The 16,801-nt window shown below is 42.2% G+C and overlaps 1 protein-coding gene across 1 annotated transcript in view; it reads left to right on the top strand.

The window, feature by feature from the left end:
• Nucleotides 1–16,156, top strand: part of fancc (FA complementation group C) — a 112,067-nt gene extending 95,911 nt beyond the window's left edge. The window contains exons 12-15 of the mRNA XM_034170530.1: nt 76–178; nt 10,383–10,557; nt 14,538–14,744; nt 15,238–16,156. Coding sequence (XP_034026421.1) covers nt 76–178; nt 10,383–10,557; nt 14,538–14,744; nt 15,238–15,384 — 632 coding nt within the window. The 3' untranslated portion in view covers nt 15,385–16,156. The remainder of the gene's footprint in view (nt 1–75; nt 179–10,382; nt 10,558–14,537; nt 14,745–15,237) is intronic.
• The last annotated feature ends 645 nt before the right edge of the window (nt 16,157–16,801 follow it).

The raw sequence follows: 16,801 nt of genomic DNA, 5'->3' as shown, positions 1-16,801 counted from the left end.
CGTGGAAGGTGATTGATTGGGAAAATGAGGATTTCTGTTCCTGTATCTCATTATGTTTTGAATCTGTTCTTCCAGAGATGCTTCCAGCGGCTTGGAGACATCACCTGAAGTGGCTCAGCAGCTCGTTGCAGAGACTGACAGAACATGAAGAGGAGATGGAAGAAAAGAGAAGCAGCAGGTTAGAGCAAAGTACAGTAAGAAGAGTTAGAAAGCCTTGGTGTTTGTGTGGTGTTCTTACTGTCATTAACTCCTGTTGAGGGGGTGATTAGTCACACACTTTCCCCTTGTATCATGGCAGTGAGCTTCTGCTGCACTGTGTGGCTTCTCCACATGCTCATTATATGTTGTTTTCATAGGAAAGGGGAAGCTGCAGAGAAAACAAGTGTGAGCACAGAAAATGAGAATGAAGACCTAAGGAACAAGGGGGATAATCAGGGAGAAAGAGCACAAGGACAAAAGCTACAGTAAGAGAGAAAATGAGACCAGAAGAAAAAAAAAGGCAATAAGAGGCAGAAAGAGAGAAACTGTTGATGGTCATGAGATAGAAATGACTGAGTTGATCGTCTCCAGCTGCAGTTTTAACATGGCCCATTATCCCTACCACTGCTCTATTATGGAGTGCCATGCAAAATTCCCAAAACATTGCTCCCTTCCAGTGGTGGGAAATTAGTGTGTTGTGTTGCTCTGACCAAAAATGCAGATGCCAGAATTAACAGAGTTGTGCTGGTAGCATTTGGGAGCTGAAAGGGAAGGAGGTGAGGAGGCGAGGTCTCATAATTGTTTTTGGAAAATTTGAGAACGCTTCATTGCTTGTTGCAGCTTTGTGACTGTGTTTCAGTGCTGTAGCTCTTTTTCTGTCTTCGTCCAGCACAAATGATTTTTCTCTTAATATTCTCAGCCACTGTTTTTCTTGATATTTTCACCTTTTATTGCACTGCAGTGTCATTTATTTTACAACAGGGCTGCCTTGGATCACATGTGCACACTTTCGTGTGAGTGCAGAAAGTGAAGTATTAAACATGGAAATGGACACTCTTGATTATTGGAGAGGAGATTTGTTTGGTAATAGGATGGATTTTGCTGTTTGTAGATGTTAATCTTGAGATTGAGACAGAAAAACAAAGAAGTATTTAGCAATGCCGATATGTTTGCAGGAGAACAAAGGTCTAAGTTTTTTGGCTCCTGGTCCTTTCTGTCTTAAGGCACCTTGACACTTATATGAATTTGATCCTCGCACTGCCACGCATTTCGTCGTGCCAGTGCATCCCGCTTTGTCCTGATTGACGCCATGCAATATAAAATTAAACCCGTGCCATATCATTTCATAGGCAATGACGCATTTTCTCTCATCGCTTCCAGAATCACAGAGAAATGATCTACAGCTACAGGTTGTCTCGTGCTCATCGTGTGGTGGAGAATGCATTTGGAATCTTATCTCCAAGTTAATATGTATTGTAATGGATTGGTAAAACAGTTTCATTTTCATTCCTTCTTATGAGTTTGATAATGTATCTGTAAAGTTATGGTTATTATAGATGTAACATCTCTTCATCTAATTTCAGCTTCAGGTACCCTGCGTGCGTTTTTTCAAATACAGTGAGGAAAATAAGTATTTGAACACCCTGCGATTTTGCAAGTTCTCCCACTTAAAAATCATGGAGGGGTCTGAAATTTTCATCTTAGGTGCATGTCCACTGCACATAATCTAAAAAAAAAAAAAATCTGAAAATCACAATGTATGATTTTTTTTTTTTTTTTTTTAATAATTTATTTGTATGTTACTGCTGTAAATAAGTATTTGAACACCTGTGAAAAGCAATGTTAATATTTGGTGCAGTAGCCTTTGTTTGCAATTACAGAGGTCAAACGTTTCCTGTAGTTTTTCACCAGGTTTTCACACACTGCAGCAGGGATTTTGGCCCACTCCTCCATACAGATCTTCTCCAAATCTTTCAGGTTTGGAGTTTCAGCTCCCTTCAAAGATTTTCTATTGAGTTCAGGTCTGGAGACTGGCTGGGCCACTCCAGGACATTGAAATGCTTCTTACAGAGCCCCTCCTTAGTTGCCCTGGCTGTGTGTTTGGGGTCATTGTCATGCTTGAAGACCCAGCCATGACCCATCTTCAATGCTCTTACTGAGGGAGGGAGGTTGTTTGCCAAAATCTCGCAATACATGACCCCATCCATCCTCCCTTCAGTACGGTGCAGTCGTCCTGTCCCCTTTGCAGAAGAGCACCCCCAGAGTATGATGTTTCCACCCCCATGCTTCACGGTTGGGATGGTTTTCTTGAGGTTGTTGTCATCCTCTAAACATGGTAAGTGGAGTTGATTCCAAAAAGCTCTATTTTGGTCTCATCTGACCACATGACCTTCTCCCATGCCTCATCTAGATCATCCAGATGGTCACTGGTGAACTTCAAACGGGCCTGGACATGTGCTGGCTTGAGCAGGGAGACCTTGCTGCCCTGCAGGATTTTAAACCATGACAGCATCATGTATTACTAATGTAATCTTTGTGACTGTGGTCCCAGCTCTCTTCATGTCATTGACCAGGCCCTCCTGTGTAGTTCTGAGCTTTCTCAGAATCATCCTTACCCCACAAAGTGACATCTTGCATGGAATCCCAGACCGAGGGAGATTGACAGTCATCTTGTGTTTCTTCCACTTTCTAATAAATAATCATAACAGTTTTTGTCTTCGACCAAGCTGCTTGCCTGTTGTCCTGTAGTCCATCCCAGCCTTGTGCAGGTCTACAGTTTTGTCCCTGGTGTCCTTAGACAGCTCTTTGGTCTTGGCTATGGTGGACAGGTTGGAGTGTGATTGATTGAGTGTGTGAACAGGTGTCTTTTATACAGGTAACAAGTTCAAACAGGTACAATTAATACAGGTAGAGTGCAGAATAAGAGGGCTTCTTAAAGAAAAATTAACAGGTCTGTGAGAGCCAGAATTCTTGCTGGTTGGTAGGTGTTCAAATACTTATTTGCAGCAGTAACATACAAATAAATTATTAAAAAATCATACATTGTGATTTCTGGATTTTTTTTTTTTTTTTTTAGATTATGTCTCTCACAGTGGACATGCACCTAACATTAAAATTTCAGACCCCTCCATGATTTCTAAAGCCCCGTTTACACATAGACGGTAAGAGCTCCCGGAAGCGTCCCGGAAGAGTTTTTGGCCGTCTTAAGGATCACACGCCGTTGTTAACGCCGGCACTAGGGGGCGTGGCTTAGTTCCGGCTTGACCGGGAATCGTTGAAAAAATTATTCAACATGTCAAATAATTCCAGGAACCCCCCCGGAGAATTCGCGTGACAACGGAGACAACGCGAACAACGGCGTTTGATACTTTTTAATCGCCGTTTCATCCTGCCCCTTCCTGTAGTGCCGCAGTTTACACCACCATAATTGGCGTCCGGCATTGTATCCCTAACCAACGGCGTGTAAAACGGCGATAGAGCCCACATCGGCGTCCTCAAAGGCGTTTTAACCGGCGACAGAGGCAGACAAAACGGCAGCGCTAGCAGACAGTACGCCGTTCTAAACGCCACCTCCCGGTTAACGGCGTTCCAAACGGCCGATAGGCGGCGGTCAGTATAAAAACGCTAGCGCGCTGCATGCAGGCCTCTCACTTGCGGCCAGCTCCAGATATTTTTGCAGAGAAGCTCCAGTATGCCTCCTAAAAGAAAATTGGCAGCGGCAGGACTTACCAAGAGGTCTGGTTCAGAAGCAGAGGGTAGCCCTGTGGTGGAGACGAGCAACACGTTGAGGAGGGGAAAAAGGAAGGAGAAGAAAAGGCTGAGAGATGAGCTCCCTCCCCCTGCAGTGACAGCTGCTTCAGCCTATTATACTCTGGGGGCGGTGCCTATATGCAAAGGTTCCTGGAGTAACGCAGGATTTGCCTGGATAAATCCAGCGGTACACAGGGCATTATCGGCGGCAGCAGAACACCGCCATTCTCACGCGCGTCTTAACCTGCAATTGTAAAGGATAGAACTGGGTATTAACCCCCATTGCCTGACGTGTGCCGGATCCTACGGCGTCAAAACGCCGCTTTATTTGGCGCATTTAGCTGTGTTTTATCTGCGTATTTGGGGCTAGTACGGCGCTCAAAACGCCTGCGAAATGCGCCGCCCCTTTCCACCGCGAAAACAGCCGGAACTACCGCGAACTTCGGTCTACGTACTACCCGCCGACAAAACCGTCTGTGTGTAACCTGGGCTTTAGTGGGAGAACTTGCAAAACTGCAGGGTGTTCAAATACTTATTTTCCTCACTGTAGGTTGCGCAATGTTCATGACCAGTTCACAAAAGTGGCACGAAATTTCTGGGGGTCAAATTCGTGCAAGCATCAAGGTGCCTTAACTGTGTGATGGTAACACTTGGACACCAACCTCAGGTAGTGACTGGATGTCTTTGGTACTAGATCTCTTTGAAGGGTCTTTGGGTGCTACTACAATGACTTGTGTCAAACGAATGGTTATTTAGGAGGACTAAAATGAGACATACGAGGTCTGTTAGAAAAGTATCCGACCTTTTTATTTTTTCAAAAACCTGATGGATTTGAATCACGTGTGCTTGCATGAGCCAACCTTAAACCTTCGTGCGCATGTGTGAATTTTTTCACGCCTGTCGATTGCGTCATTTCCTGGTAAGCAGCCTTTGTGTGAGGTGTGTGTCGTGCGCTCTGCGTTTTTTTCATTCCAAGGAAAAAGACGGAACAACTGGAGCAGCGCGACTGCATCAAATTTTGCCAGAAACTGGGCGACAGCCAGGTGGAAACCATTCGGATTATTCAGACGGCTTTCAGTGACGATCCTATGGGCATCACACATATTAAGGAGCAGTACAACTGGTTTAAAGACAACCGCACAACTGTGGAGAGTGAGCCGCGCTCCGGTCGGCCATCAACATGCTTAAATGACCAGATCATTTCCAAAGTGAATGCTGTGGTGATGTGGGACCGTCGTGTGACTATCCGAAAATTGTGGAAGAGGTGGACATCAGCACTTTTTCGGCACATTCCACTGTGACAGAAGATTTAGCCATGAAAAGAGTTGGAGCGAAATTCATGCCGATGGCTTCGGCACGAAGCTGCTGACGGAGCAAAAGCGCCACCGCATTGAAGTCTCACAGGACATGCTGGACTCCGAAAAATGATGCCCACCTCTTCCACCATTCGGAAGATTCAGACGGCTTTCGGTGGCTTTTCAGTCGTGTGACTATCCGAGAAATTGTGGAAGAGGTGGGCATGTCACAACATGTCCTGTGAGGCTTCAACACGAAGGCGCTTTTGCTCCATCAGCTTCGTGCTGAAGCCATCGGCATGAATTTCGCTGCAACTCTTTTCATTGCTAAATCTTCTGTCACAGTGGAATGTGCCGAAAAAGTGCTGATGTCCACCTCTTCCGCAATTTCTCGGACAGTCACACGACGGTCCCACATCACCACAGCGTTCACTTTGGAAATGATCCAGTCATTTCAGCATGTTGATGGCCGCCCGGAGCGCGGCTCGCTCTCCACCGTTGTGCGGCCATCTTTAAACCGGATGTACCGCTTCTTAATCTGTGTGATGCCCATAGGATCGTCACCGAAAGCCGTCTGAATCATCTGAATGGTTTCTTACCTGGCTGTCGCCCAGTTTCTGGCAAAATTTGATGCAGTCGCGCTGCTCCAGTTGTTCTGTCTTTTTCCTTGGAATGAAAAAACACCGAGCGCACGACACACACCTCACACAAAGGCTGCTTACCAGGAAATGACGCAATCGACAGGCCTGAAAAAATTCACGCATGCGCACGAAGGTTCAAGGTTGGCTCATGCAAGCACACGTGATTCAAATCCATCAGGGTTTTGAAAAAAATAAAAAGGTCAGATACTTTTCTAACAGACCTCGTACAGGTAAGCCTCATTAACTCGCGCAAGTTGGTGTCCATGAAAACAGACTGCGAGTTATCTGAAACCGCTAGTTAATATTTTTGACCAAAAAATCTTAAAAGCATTTCACCTTGCTATAGTTTCGACCATTTGAAGCATGATTCCCACTTCAGATCTACTCCATGCGTGGTTGTCACATGTGTGGTGGGTGAGTGTGTGACGAGCGCGTTGACGAGCAGCAGCTGGAGAAGGAAGAGGGAATCATTGTCCAGAATCGTCCGCACTGACGATCCCTTTGGAAAACAGTCAAATCAAAATGGACTTTTATCCAGTATTCAAAATTTTGAAGGTCCACAACTTGAGCGTGAATAAAGCTGAATCGCGACTTACAACGTGTACGAGTTAACGGGGCTCACCTGTACTATTTACATTATGAGGTAGCAACAGCTACATCATTATGTTCATGTGGTCCATTTGTCTGTGTGTGATCCAGTGTGACCTCAGCAACTGGAAAAGGCCAAGGCCAAGTGTGTGGTGCCCACATTTTACCTGGCTTTAGTAAATACAGGAGAAGTTCACCATTGGGAGCTGGGTATGAACGGTTGTCTGCTTGGGTGTTTGCTACCTAGAGCCTGGGGTGGTTTTGTGATGTCATTGGCACAGTGATGTATGACTGAAGCCCCTTTCACACAGTTGCATGCAGTTGCATTGTGATGCATATGGAGTACACTGGAAAATTGCACAGCTTTGGCTCCCCTACACAGCTGTATAGGGGAGCAAAGGGCTATGTGGGGAAAAACTGGGCGTAGAGCTGCTTAACTCAGCGTAGTCAATACGCCGCATACGCAACTCTACGTTTGTCCCGGTGTGAAAGGGGCTTAAGGTCCATGCTTCCAGATCTGACCCACTCTCAATTATGTGCTCTTAAAACATAAAATTAATGCTCATCATTGTTGAGGTGTTTTTGTCAGCACGGTGGTGTAAGTGGGTAGTGTGCTTGATTCCAGAACAGAGGGTTCTGACTTGAAGAACACCTCTGTCCATTCTCTGTATACAACTGGAGTTGAGTCAGAAAAGGCAAAAAGTGAGGAGCCTACTGTTCAATTTTGCCAAAACTGGAGTTAAGACGTCAGTACTTATCAAATCATGTATTTGGATGTTGTCATTCCTAACATAAATGTGTGTATCTTGATTTCACATAAGCATGCTGAAACATGTTTTGAAAGGGATTTGGTTTCATGTCAGAATGGTCTATGTTTAGTGTTATCATGGTTTATATCCCCTGCTGGCCGAAGGTCCGAAGAGGGATTATGTCGTGGCAGTTTCCATCTGTCTGCCTGTCAGTTAGTCCCTCAGTCCCAAAAAAGGGTATAAGCGTTCTGAAGTCGACTCCCCCCTTTTTTTTCTTTCTTTTTTTTTTTTTTTACAGCCCTTGATTAACTAATCTAGAATCCCTCAGTTTCATGAGTGGGTGCCTGCATTCTGAAATCAACTCCTCATATTTTTAGGAGGAATTTTGTGAAACTTGGTACAAGTCTTTTTTATAGGTTGGTAATATGCATATTATCATATCGTTCGAGTTGGGTCCATTTTTCAAGAGTTATGGCCTTTGATTAACAAATCTAGATTCAGTCAGTTTCATGAGTAGGTGCCTGCATTTCTGAAATCAACTCTTCTCACATTTCAAGTAGGAATTTGGGGAAAATTGGTACAATTCCTTGTTATAGATTGGCAATATGCATATTGTACAAGGTTGACATATTTTAGCAGAGTTATGATCCTTGATTAATAAACCTAGATGCTGCCAAACCTAGACACCATCAGTTTCATGAGTTGGTGTCTGCATTCTGAAATCAACGATTGCATAACTTGAAATTTATTTGTATAAATAATCTTTTGTTGATTATGGTAACCATTGTTTCTGGGACATTGGGGTGGGACAGATGTCACTGGGAGCTAAATGTAGCTGTGACTTGTTAGTAAAGAGATTATATAAATTGACACATAAAATCTGTGTAGTTAACATGTTTACAGCACACCTGTAAACTGGAAATTACAGTTTTAGGTTGAAGTGAACAGCCTTTAGGGCCCCTTCACACATAACATGATTTAAGTCAAATAGCGCACAAAGGAGGAATTGCATGCCAGTTGTGAAAAATCTGAGCTGCCTCCAATGCCTCATACACGTGTCACTACTGCCTCCAATGCCTCGTACACCTGTTGCTACAACTATTTGCACACACCAGCGGCTGAAAGACAGAGTATGCTCTGTGAAAGCCGATTCGATCCCTCTCGCAGCAGGTGTCAGCCAAATTCCAGGTGACACACACAAACATCTTACCCCGCTCGCTTGGCACTTAGAAATTGTGTGGCCATTCGCGCTGTTAGCACAGAAACAGTCAACAGACAATCACTTTTGAGCTGGATGTGAAATTTGTCTAAGTGCCCCACGACTGTGAAGTTGCCAAGTACACGTGGCATGCCAAAGTGTCGGCTCCCCCCCCAACACGTGTGTGTTTCGTGAGCTCCCACCCCACCGCTTAACACATGGCGTGCGTGTGGTTTGCGTGCTCCCCCGCAGGTGAGGCGCCGCTCATCTGATCACAGAGTGACACCTTGGTCTGTGTGCTTGCTGTCCTCACGTGGAAATACATAAAAACATATATTGCTTGTGCGGGCTGGAGAGCACGCACATTGACAGGCTGCCCCAGGTGATATGAACTGTCAGATCATAACATGCAGCGGGTGATCTGAATGTCACGTCACTCATGTAAGCTCTGTTCCACATTACGTGTGTCTGTCCTGCGGCGCGCCGCCCACAAGACACGTGTGTTGGGCCGTACATGCCGGGCTCACCAGATGTGGTCATGATAAGCAGGCACTGCTCCATTCATGTCATTTCATAAGTGTACGTCTGTGACCTTGGGTCATCTACAGAGGAACAGATGGTTCATAGTTGTATTGTCTGCTTGATAAGAGGGATTCAGTAAAATGCAGTGTTTTTTATGGTGTGTGGTTTCATTTTTATATATATATATATATATATCTCCTTGTTGATTTCAGGCACTTTTCCGCGCCTTTTACAGGCCAGCGATGGTAGCGCAGTGGTAACGTTTCTGGCTGACAATCAGCTTTTGTAAATTGCATGTTTGAATCCAGTGGGTGGCATGTTTTTTTTTTTTTCTTTTTTTTTTTCCACAGTGGCTGTGTGATGTGGTTACACATGCTCCAGATACATTGTGTTCCTGCTGTGACGGTTTCGTGCACGCTTGTGCACAACATAGTCACATGCATGAAACCGTTGCAGCGGGATCGTTCACGCCTGCCCATCAACTCGATGTTTTCGTGGTTATCTCGTGTGAGCTGTTCCGCCGTGATTCGCCCTGATTTGTACTTATTCATACTATGTGTGAAGGGGCCCTTAATGATGTCACTGATATTTTCCTGAAACCTGTAGTAATTACTGAAATCTGTCAAAATCATGGGGAAACACCCTCCTTTGCAGCCACGTTTTACCTATCGTGCAAGTTGAACAACCATTCCACTGTAAATAATTAGGTCATTTTACAGCAGTTTGGAGCACTAACAACACTCCGTTTATGTTCACACACATGTGGAAGAGCGCTTTTACCTTTTTCAAACCTTGTTTGATACAATTCAGTGTAATTAAGCTTCATTTTAGGTCAGAGAGAGAAATGACTATATTTGCCAATACACACTTTGTGTTTTTGTTCCGACTTATCACCTCAGTGGGTGATTTCACTTTGCTCGTGCACCAACTGTCCTTGGTTTAACATGTTACATGAAAACTATTTATATCAGGCCAGGCTCCATTTGAAACTCTTTAATCCTGTCTACTCTTAGTGTGGACTCCTGTTAAACCGCTTAAACCAGACAAAATCTAATTAACAAATTTAAAATCATCTTATGTCATTTTGTTATTCTTTAAAAATACATTTTTACATTGTTCAAAACCACTTAAGCTTGAAGTATTTTAAAAGCAGAATAAGTGTTTGTTTGTTTTGCTGTAAAACAATCCCATTTGAGATTGTAAAAATTTGTGTTGTATTTCCCAAAATTTATAAGCAAGCAGCTGTCAATCAAAGCTGTCCCTAGCCTTTCGCTATGTTGTGTATATAGAGCAAATACATGCTAATACATTTTCCAAAATGAATGGCAGCTCGGTCACGCCAAAAGGTTATCGAGCTTGCCTCCCAAACAGGAGATGCCTGTTCAAGTCCATCCATATCCCGATCTTCTTGTACATCTAGAGTTGCGTCAGGAAGTGCATCCGGTGTAATCAACATGTGGGCTCATATCAGATCTACTGTGGCCAGCCAGAAAAATGACAGAAGCCAAATGAACTCCACTTTGTCTAAACAAATGGAAACATGGATATTGGAATGCCCACATAAATGATTAAACCTCTGTAAAGTGTTGCACGTTTGGACAAAGCCATACTGTGTTCTTTAGATTTTATTGTGACCTGTGCTGTGCTGGCTTCCATGCAGTGGGCAGTGCACGGTGTTTGAGGCCTGGTTTCTGCTGGTGCAGTGTGCACACTGGGTACATCTGGCTGCACAGCTGTTGGTGACATCTGACACTGAGGACTGTGGCCCTCTGCTGTGGCTGCTGACCTTCTACTATCACCCAACCAACAGTGGGCACCAGAGGGCACAACAACTGGTAAGGTTTCCTCTTTACAGAGAAATAGTTATTATTATTAATGCCACCAAGGAGATAGTATTTTTGTTTACTTTTTGTATTGTTTACAAAATTACTTGGAAATTAATAAGTAAGTGTTCACAAAAAGTGATTGGAGATTGGATCTAAGATGTAGGAAAACTATTAGGAGAAACTAGTTTTGCACTACTCTATAGTTTACAGTATATATATATATATATATATATATATATATATATATATATATATTAGTATACAGTGCATATTTCATATTTAAACCATTTTTGTGATGTATAAGAAGTCTTGTTTCTTTTGTTGGTGTACAGTAGCTCTGAGGGAGCACCCCCAATTTAGTCCCCCCCAGGGAGATCAAGGTAAATGGGCAGAGCAATAAAAATTTTTTAATAAAATTATAACATTGTGGGGCAAGCAGGTAGCTCAGTGGGGTAAGACGTTGGATTACCAATATGTTGACCTGGATTTGATTTTCGCTAACACTACCTGTGTCCTTGAACAAGACACTTCATCTACATTGTTTCAGTACACCCAACTGAACAATCTGGCTGGGGACGTAACCTGTGTCCACTGGCGTCCAGTCCAGGAGGAGTTGCATTGTCATCCACTTCATACAATGGAATCTGTGGACAAGCACCAGCACCAGTGGTCCTCACTGCCAATACAGTACTTCAAAAAATGGTTAAAAATGTTTAATTGGTTTTTGCAAAACTTTGTGAGATGTTTGGTCTAACTGCTAAATATAAGAGTATATCTGCAGAAAGGGTTCGTACCAGGTAATTTCAAAAGACCCATTCATTTGAAGTACTGTACACCATGGAGTACCCATCTTGTTTTTATTTATTTTGTTGATGTTGCTGTTTTATTAAGCTTCTGGATTTTATTTTTCACATATCGTCTGTAAATATCTGTCCACACTGTGTATGTTTAATATTACAACAAAGCAGCAAAAGTGGAAAATCTGTTGCTTGCTCTTGTGAAGTATGTAGTTGCTGAAAGCCACAGAGCAGTTCCAGAGAAAGAGGAGTAATCTATTATAGAATAAATTATGAATGAGTGCTATCTGAGAGTGAGACAGAGGCTGTGGGCGTGACGGGAAAAAAACTACAGATGAGGGAGTGCTTGGAGGTGAAATGGGTGATGTAGTATTGATTACTCACTGAGTGTTCGACCAGCTGGTCAGAGTTTCATCTGTCTCCTGTTTGTCCACCTCCTTTTGTAACTCTGAGTCTCTACATCACTGCCGCCTCATTCTCCTAATGTGTGATTATTTCTCTGTTTCTGATTTATGATGTGAATGATTTCCCTATTTTCAGGAAAGACATTGCACATGAAGTGATGTTTCTTGAATCAGATTTTATACCTGAATATCATGATAGGTCACAGTACAACCATGAAATTTACAAAATGGTGTTTTTTGAATTGCTTTTTGCACAGAATGGAAAAATACAATCTCGTAAAAAAAAAAAAAAAAAAAAAAAATCTGTATACACACACACAGAATGAAACCTCATCACGTCACCCTGACATCCAAGAGAACAGAAGAAGAAGCTTGTATTTGCTGACATGTCACAGAATCTGTCACAGTAGAGACAATAAAGCTGATTTATGATAGCATATTGGACAGACTATATGTTTCTGGTGAGGGTGACTGCTTTTTCAGCTTTTATCATCAAATTCTGTGTGTGCATTTTTTTTAATTAATTAATTTTCTTAATGAAGGGACTGTGATAAAGTGCTTCTGCACCTTGCCTGCTTTTTTCCTGCCTGGGCAAGGTTGACTATGGACACAGACGACATTGTGTCATATAATGCTCCATTTCTAGATGTGGGTCATAGAATTTCAAACATTGTTTGATATTTTTTCCCTTGCTGTCTTTGGCAGCAAGAGTGTGATATTGAACCTGTCACACGGTGTGACGTCAAACCACTGTTTCAAAGCCATGACCAAACATATTGCCATATTTCAGGATCCTAATCTTTATTGTGGGACAGACAAAAATTGCACAGTGTGTCCCGGGCTGGTAGCAGTGCTGTCCACTGAGTCACTGCTGATGAGGGGCTCCTTCTGTAAGACCTGCCCTCCTCTTGCATAAGGCTGTCCCATTACAGATGCAGTACTACAACAGTAGTTGTACCGAATACTGTTTGTTTTTTCATTTGAAAATCTAAAAAAATCAGTGCTGTTGACGGCTAATAGAAACATGTCAGACAACCTTATTGGACAGTTAGCAGTGAGTGATGGAGTCATCAGAAACTGCTGTCCTGAATTGTCAAGAAAAACTCCTGGAAAATGATTTCTTAAAAAGATACAGTGGGGAAAATAAGTATTTGACCCCCTGTCAGTTTTGCAGGTTTTCCCACCTACAAAGAATGGAGAGGTCTGTAATTTTTATCATAAGTACACTTCAACTGTGAGAGACAGAATCTAAAAAAAAAAAATCCAGTAAATCACATTGTATGATTTTTAAATAATGAATTTACATTTTATTGCATAAAATAAGTATTTTACCCCCTACCAACCAGCAAGAATTCTGGCTCTCACAGACCTGTTAGGTTGTCTTTAAGAAGCCCTCTTATTCTGTACTCTTTACCTGTATTAATTGCACCTGTTTGAACTTTTTACCTTTATAAAAGACACCTGTTCACACACTCAATCAATCACACTCCAACCTGTCCACCATAGCCAAGACCAAAGAGCTGTCTAAGGACACCAGGGACAAAACTGTAGACCTGCACAAGGCTGGCATGGACTACAGGACAACAGGCAAGCAGCTTGGTGGAAGACAAAAACTGTTATGATTATTTATTAGGAAGTGGAAGAAACACAAGATGACTGTCAGTCTCCCTCGGTCTGGGATTCCATGCAAGATTTCACTTTGTGGGGTAAGGATGATTCTGAGAAAGCTCAAAACTACACAGGAGGACCTGGTCAATGACCTGAAGAGAGCTGAGACCACAGTCACAAAGATTACATTAGTAACACATGATGCTGTCATGGATTAAAATCCTGCAGGGCAGCAAGGTCCCCCTGCTCAAGCCAGCACATGTCCAGGCCCGTTTGAAGTTCACCAGTGACCATCTGAGGAGGCATGGGAGAAGGGCATGTGGTCAGATGAGACCAAAATAGAGCTTTTTGGAATCAACTCCACTTACCATGTTTAGAGGATGAGAACAAGCCCAAGAAAACCATCCCAACCGTGAAGCATGGGGATGGAAACATCATACTCTGGGGGTGCTCTTGTGCAAAGGGGACAGGATGACTGCACCGTATTGAAGGGAGGATGGATGGGGTCATGTATTGTGAGATTTTGTCAAACAACCTCCTTCCCTCAGTAAGAGCATTGAAGATGGGTCATGGCTGTGTCTTCCAGCATGACAATGACCCCCAAACACACAGCCAGGGAAACTAAGGAGTGGCTACGTAAGAAGCATTTCAAGGTCCTGGAGTGGCCAGTCTCCAGACCTGAACTCATTAGAAAATCTTTGGAGGGAACTGAAACTCCAAACCTGAAAGATTTGGAGGATATGGAGGAGTGGACCAAAATCCCTGTTGCAGTGTGTGAAAACTTGGTCAAGAACTACAGGAAATGTCTGACCTTTGTAATGGCAGACAAATGTTTCTGTACCAATTGTTAAGATCTGTTTTCTAGGGGATCAAATACATATTTTATGTAATAAAATTTAAATAAATTATTTAAAAATCATAGAATGTGATTTGCTGGATTTTTTTTAATTTTTTTTATTCTGTCTTTCACAGTTACCTACGATAAAAATTACAGACCTCTCCATTTGTAGGTGGGAAAACCTGCAAAACTGACAGGGGGTCAAATACTTATTTTCCCCACTGTATATCTATTTTGTTTAACTATATACTGCAATCCTTGACTCAGCTTTCTGATGCATACACTGTGGTCTCTTTTTTTTTTTTTTGTATCTCCCTCTCCACATGTCACCTTTGTGTACAGGTACGTGCCAGTGAAGTGTGGCACCGCTTCTACTCTCTGGTCGTGGCCTCAGCTCATCCTTTTCCTGTCGACCGCCTGCAGGTGCTCACGGCTCTGCCATCACCACAGCAGCCCTCACTGGATCCACCACTGAATCTCATCCTCCTCATCAACTTCGCTGTTTTCTCTCACCTGCCGCTGAGCGGGCTGACAGAGATTTTACACACGGTACATCCTGTTGTTAAGTCATGCACACACATTATTTTTCCTGCAAAAATAGTTCTAAATGTATTTGCGAGGACATACATATTTTAGTGCATTATGCTGGAAGCATAAATTTTCAGTTTCAAGTGGTGTTCAAGAATGTTTAACGGCTGTAACCCCGTGTGTTTCTTGTAGTTGAATCTTTATTGAAACTGGACAACACATAACATTCATTATTATTCTCATACTGAATTCATTCTCATTCATCTCAGTTGTCTATAATGAAAAATCCTTTTTAAAAAAGATATTGTTTTGTCATTAATACATGTGGAAAGAGCAAATATGCTCTCCGTTTAAAAAGAAAATGTGTCTTGGTGTTATTTCCCTTTCATTTTTTAAGGTTGTTGAGTTTCTTTTCTAATGTGTGTGTGTGTGTGTGTGGGGCGGGGGGGGGTCGCTTTGTCAGAGACGTTATCTGCTGGTCTTTGTGTTGGTATGGGTTTGTGTGTCATTCCAGGTGGTGCATCGGTGTGGTGCGGTTGGTGCTGCAGCATTTGTTCTCGGCTCACTGGATCTCAGACTAAACAGAGGAAGTGACACGAACGCTGCTCGACTCCAGATCAAGGCTCTACAAAACACGCTAACTCACACAGACGCGGAATGAGGCCTGCTGAGAACCACGCGTACGTGCACTCCAACGCATGTCCGTGAGTGAACGCAAACACTCAGCAGTGAGTTGATTCTTTGTTTGGGGATTTGCAGTGCAACGACATGAGCGTGTTAAATCAGCACTGTGACGAAAGATTGAGGAGAGGCGACAATTATACATAAACACAAGGACACTTCAGCAGTGATGGATCACACTGTAGAGACGCATCATTTCTTGCAATGTCTTCCCACTCATGATTGTCTCACAATATAAATTCTTCACGGTACACTTCCTCTCTGAGAGACGTGTAGCTTTGCATGAAAGAAAAACCAAAATACTGCTTCAGTCTGTAATTGCTGTTTGTGCTAAAACACTGAATGGTTTAGTATATTTTCAATATTGAAATGTGTTGTCACTGTTCTGTATGATTATTTATAAAAGTTAAGAGTTAAGAGTTAAGAGTCTGTTTCAGTGTGTTTTAATATCTCCCAGTTTAAAATTACCACTTCAGTTTAAACTTAGCTCGCTCCTTCTTCTTCATGACTTTGCTAAGGCGCAAAACTTCACATTTTGCAATGTTTAAAAGACCTTTAAATTGGTTCAGCCCAATTTTATTGATCCGCCGCCACTCTGAGTTTCTATAAATAAATTCACTAGTTTAAAACAAATGATCACAATCTTAAAATCATACTTACATACAATCCAGATTCAGTATTTTCAGAGAACATTGTATAAATGGGTTCTGGTAATGTGACATCACACTCTATTTAGTTGATTTAAAGATTTTTTTAAATTTTAATGTGCTTTTTATGTGCTGTAGATCTGTGTCAAAATGTAATAGATCCTGTTTCCGAAGAAACTGAACATTTTCGCCACATTTCATGAACAACTATTCTTTAAATAATCTCTTTCATCTCAGATTTTGTGCCATCTATTGCTAGATTGATCAGAGGTCTGTTAAGACTATTTGTATTAACCCTGCACAAAAATGTTTTCCTGTCTAAGAAAACGTTTTCTTTTCAGGATTTGCCTGCAAAAGTTTTTTGTTTTGACAGAGTTTTGAATAAATCTGTTAATCTTGACAACAGAACCTTGTTTCTATGATATAAATAAAAACACTAGTTTCTTTCATGTCAGAAAATAATTATTTTGTGGGGAATCATTCAGCAGCACGGATTTCATTTTAATTTCTAATATATTTGTGTCAATCATGTGATTTCCATCCATCCTATGAATACGTGTGAAGGTGAGATTAGTCAATGTAATTCCACAAAAGGTGCTTGAATTTTGAGTTTCAGTTGGTCTGGAGTGACTCAAGCAGATATTTGTCTGGATAAATATGTTGTGTGAAATTTATTCACTAATTAATCTTTTAAATTAATTGGTAACTATTTTGATAATCGACTCATCATTCAAGGGTTTTGGACCAAAC

This window comes from Thalassophryne amazonica, chromosome 5 (assembly GCF_902500255.1).
Source record: "Thalassophryne amazonica chromosome 5, fThaAma1.1, whole genome shotgun sequence".
NCBI lineage: Eukaryota > Metazoa > Chordata > Actinopteri > Batrachoidiformes > Batrachoididae > Thalassophryne > Thalassophryne amazonica.
The sequence above is the reverse complement of the archived record's forward strand: the minus strand, read 5'-3'. Positions and strand labels throughout refer to the sequence as shown.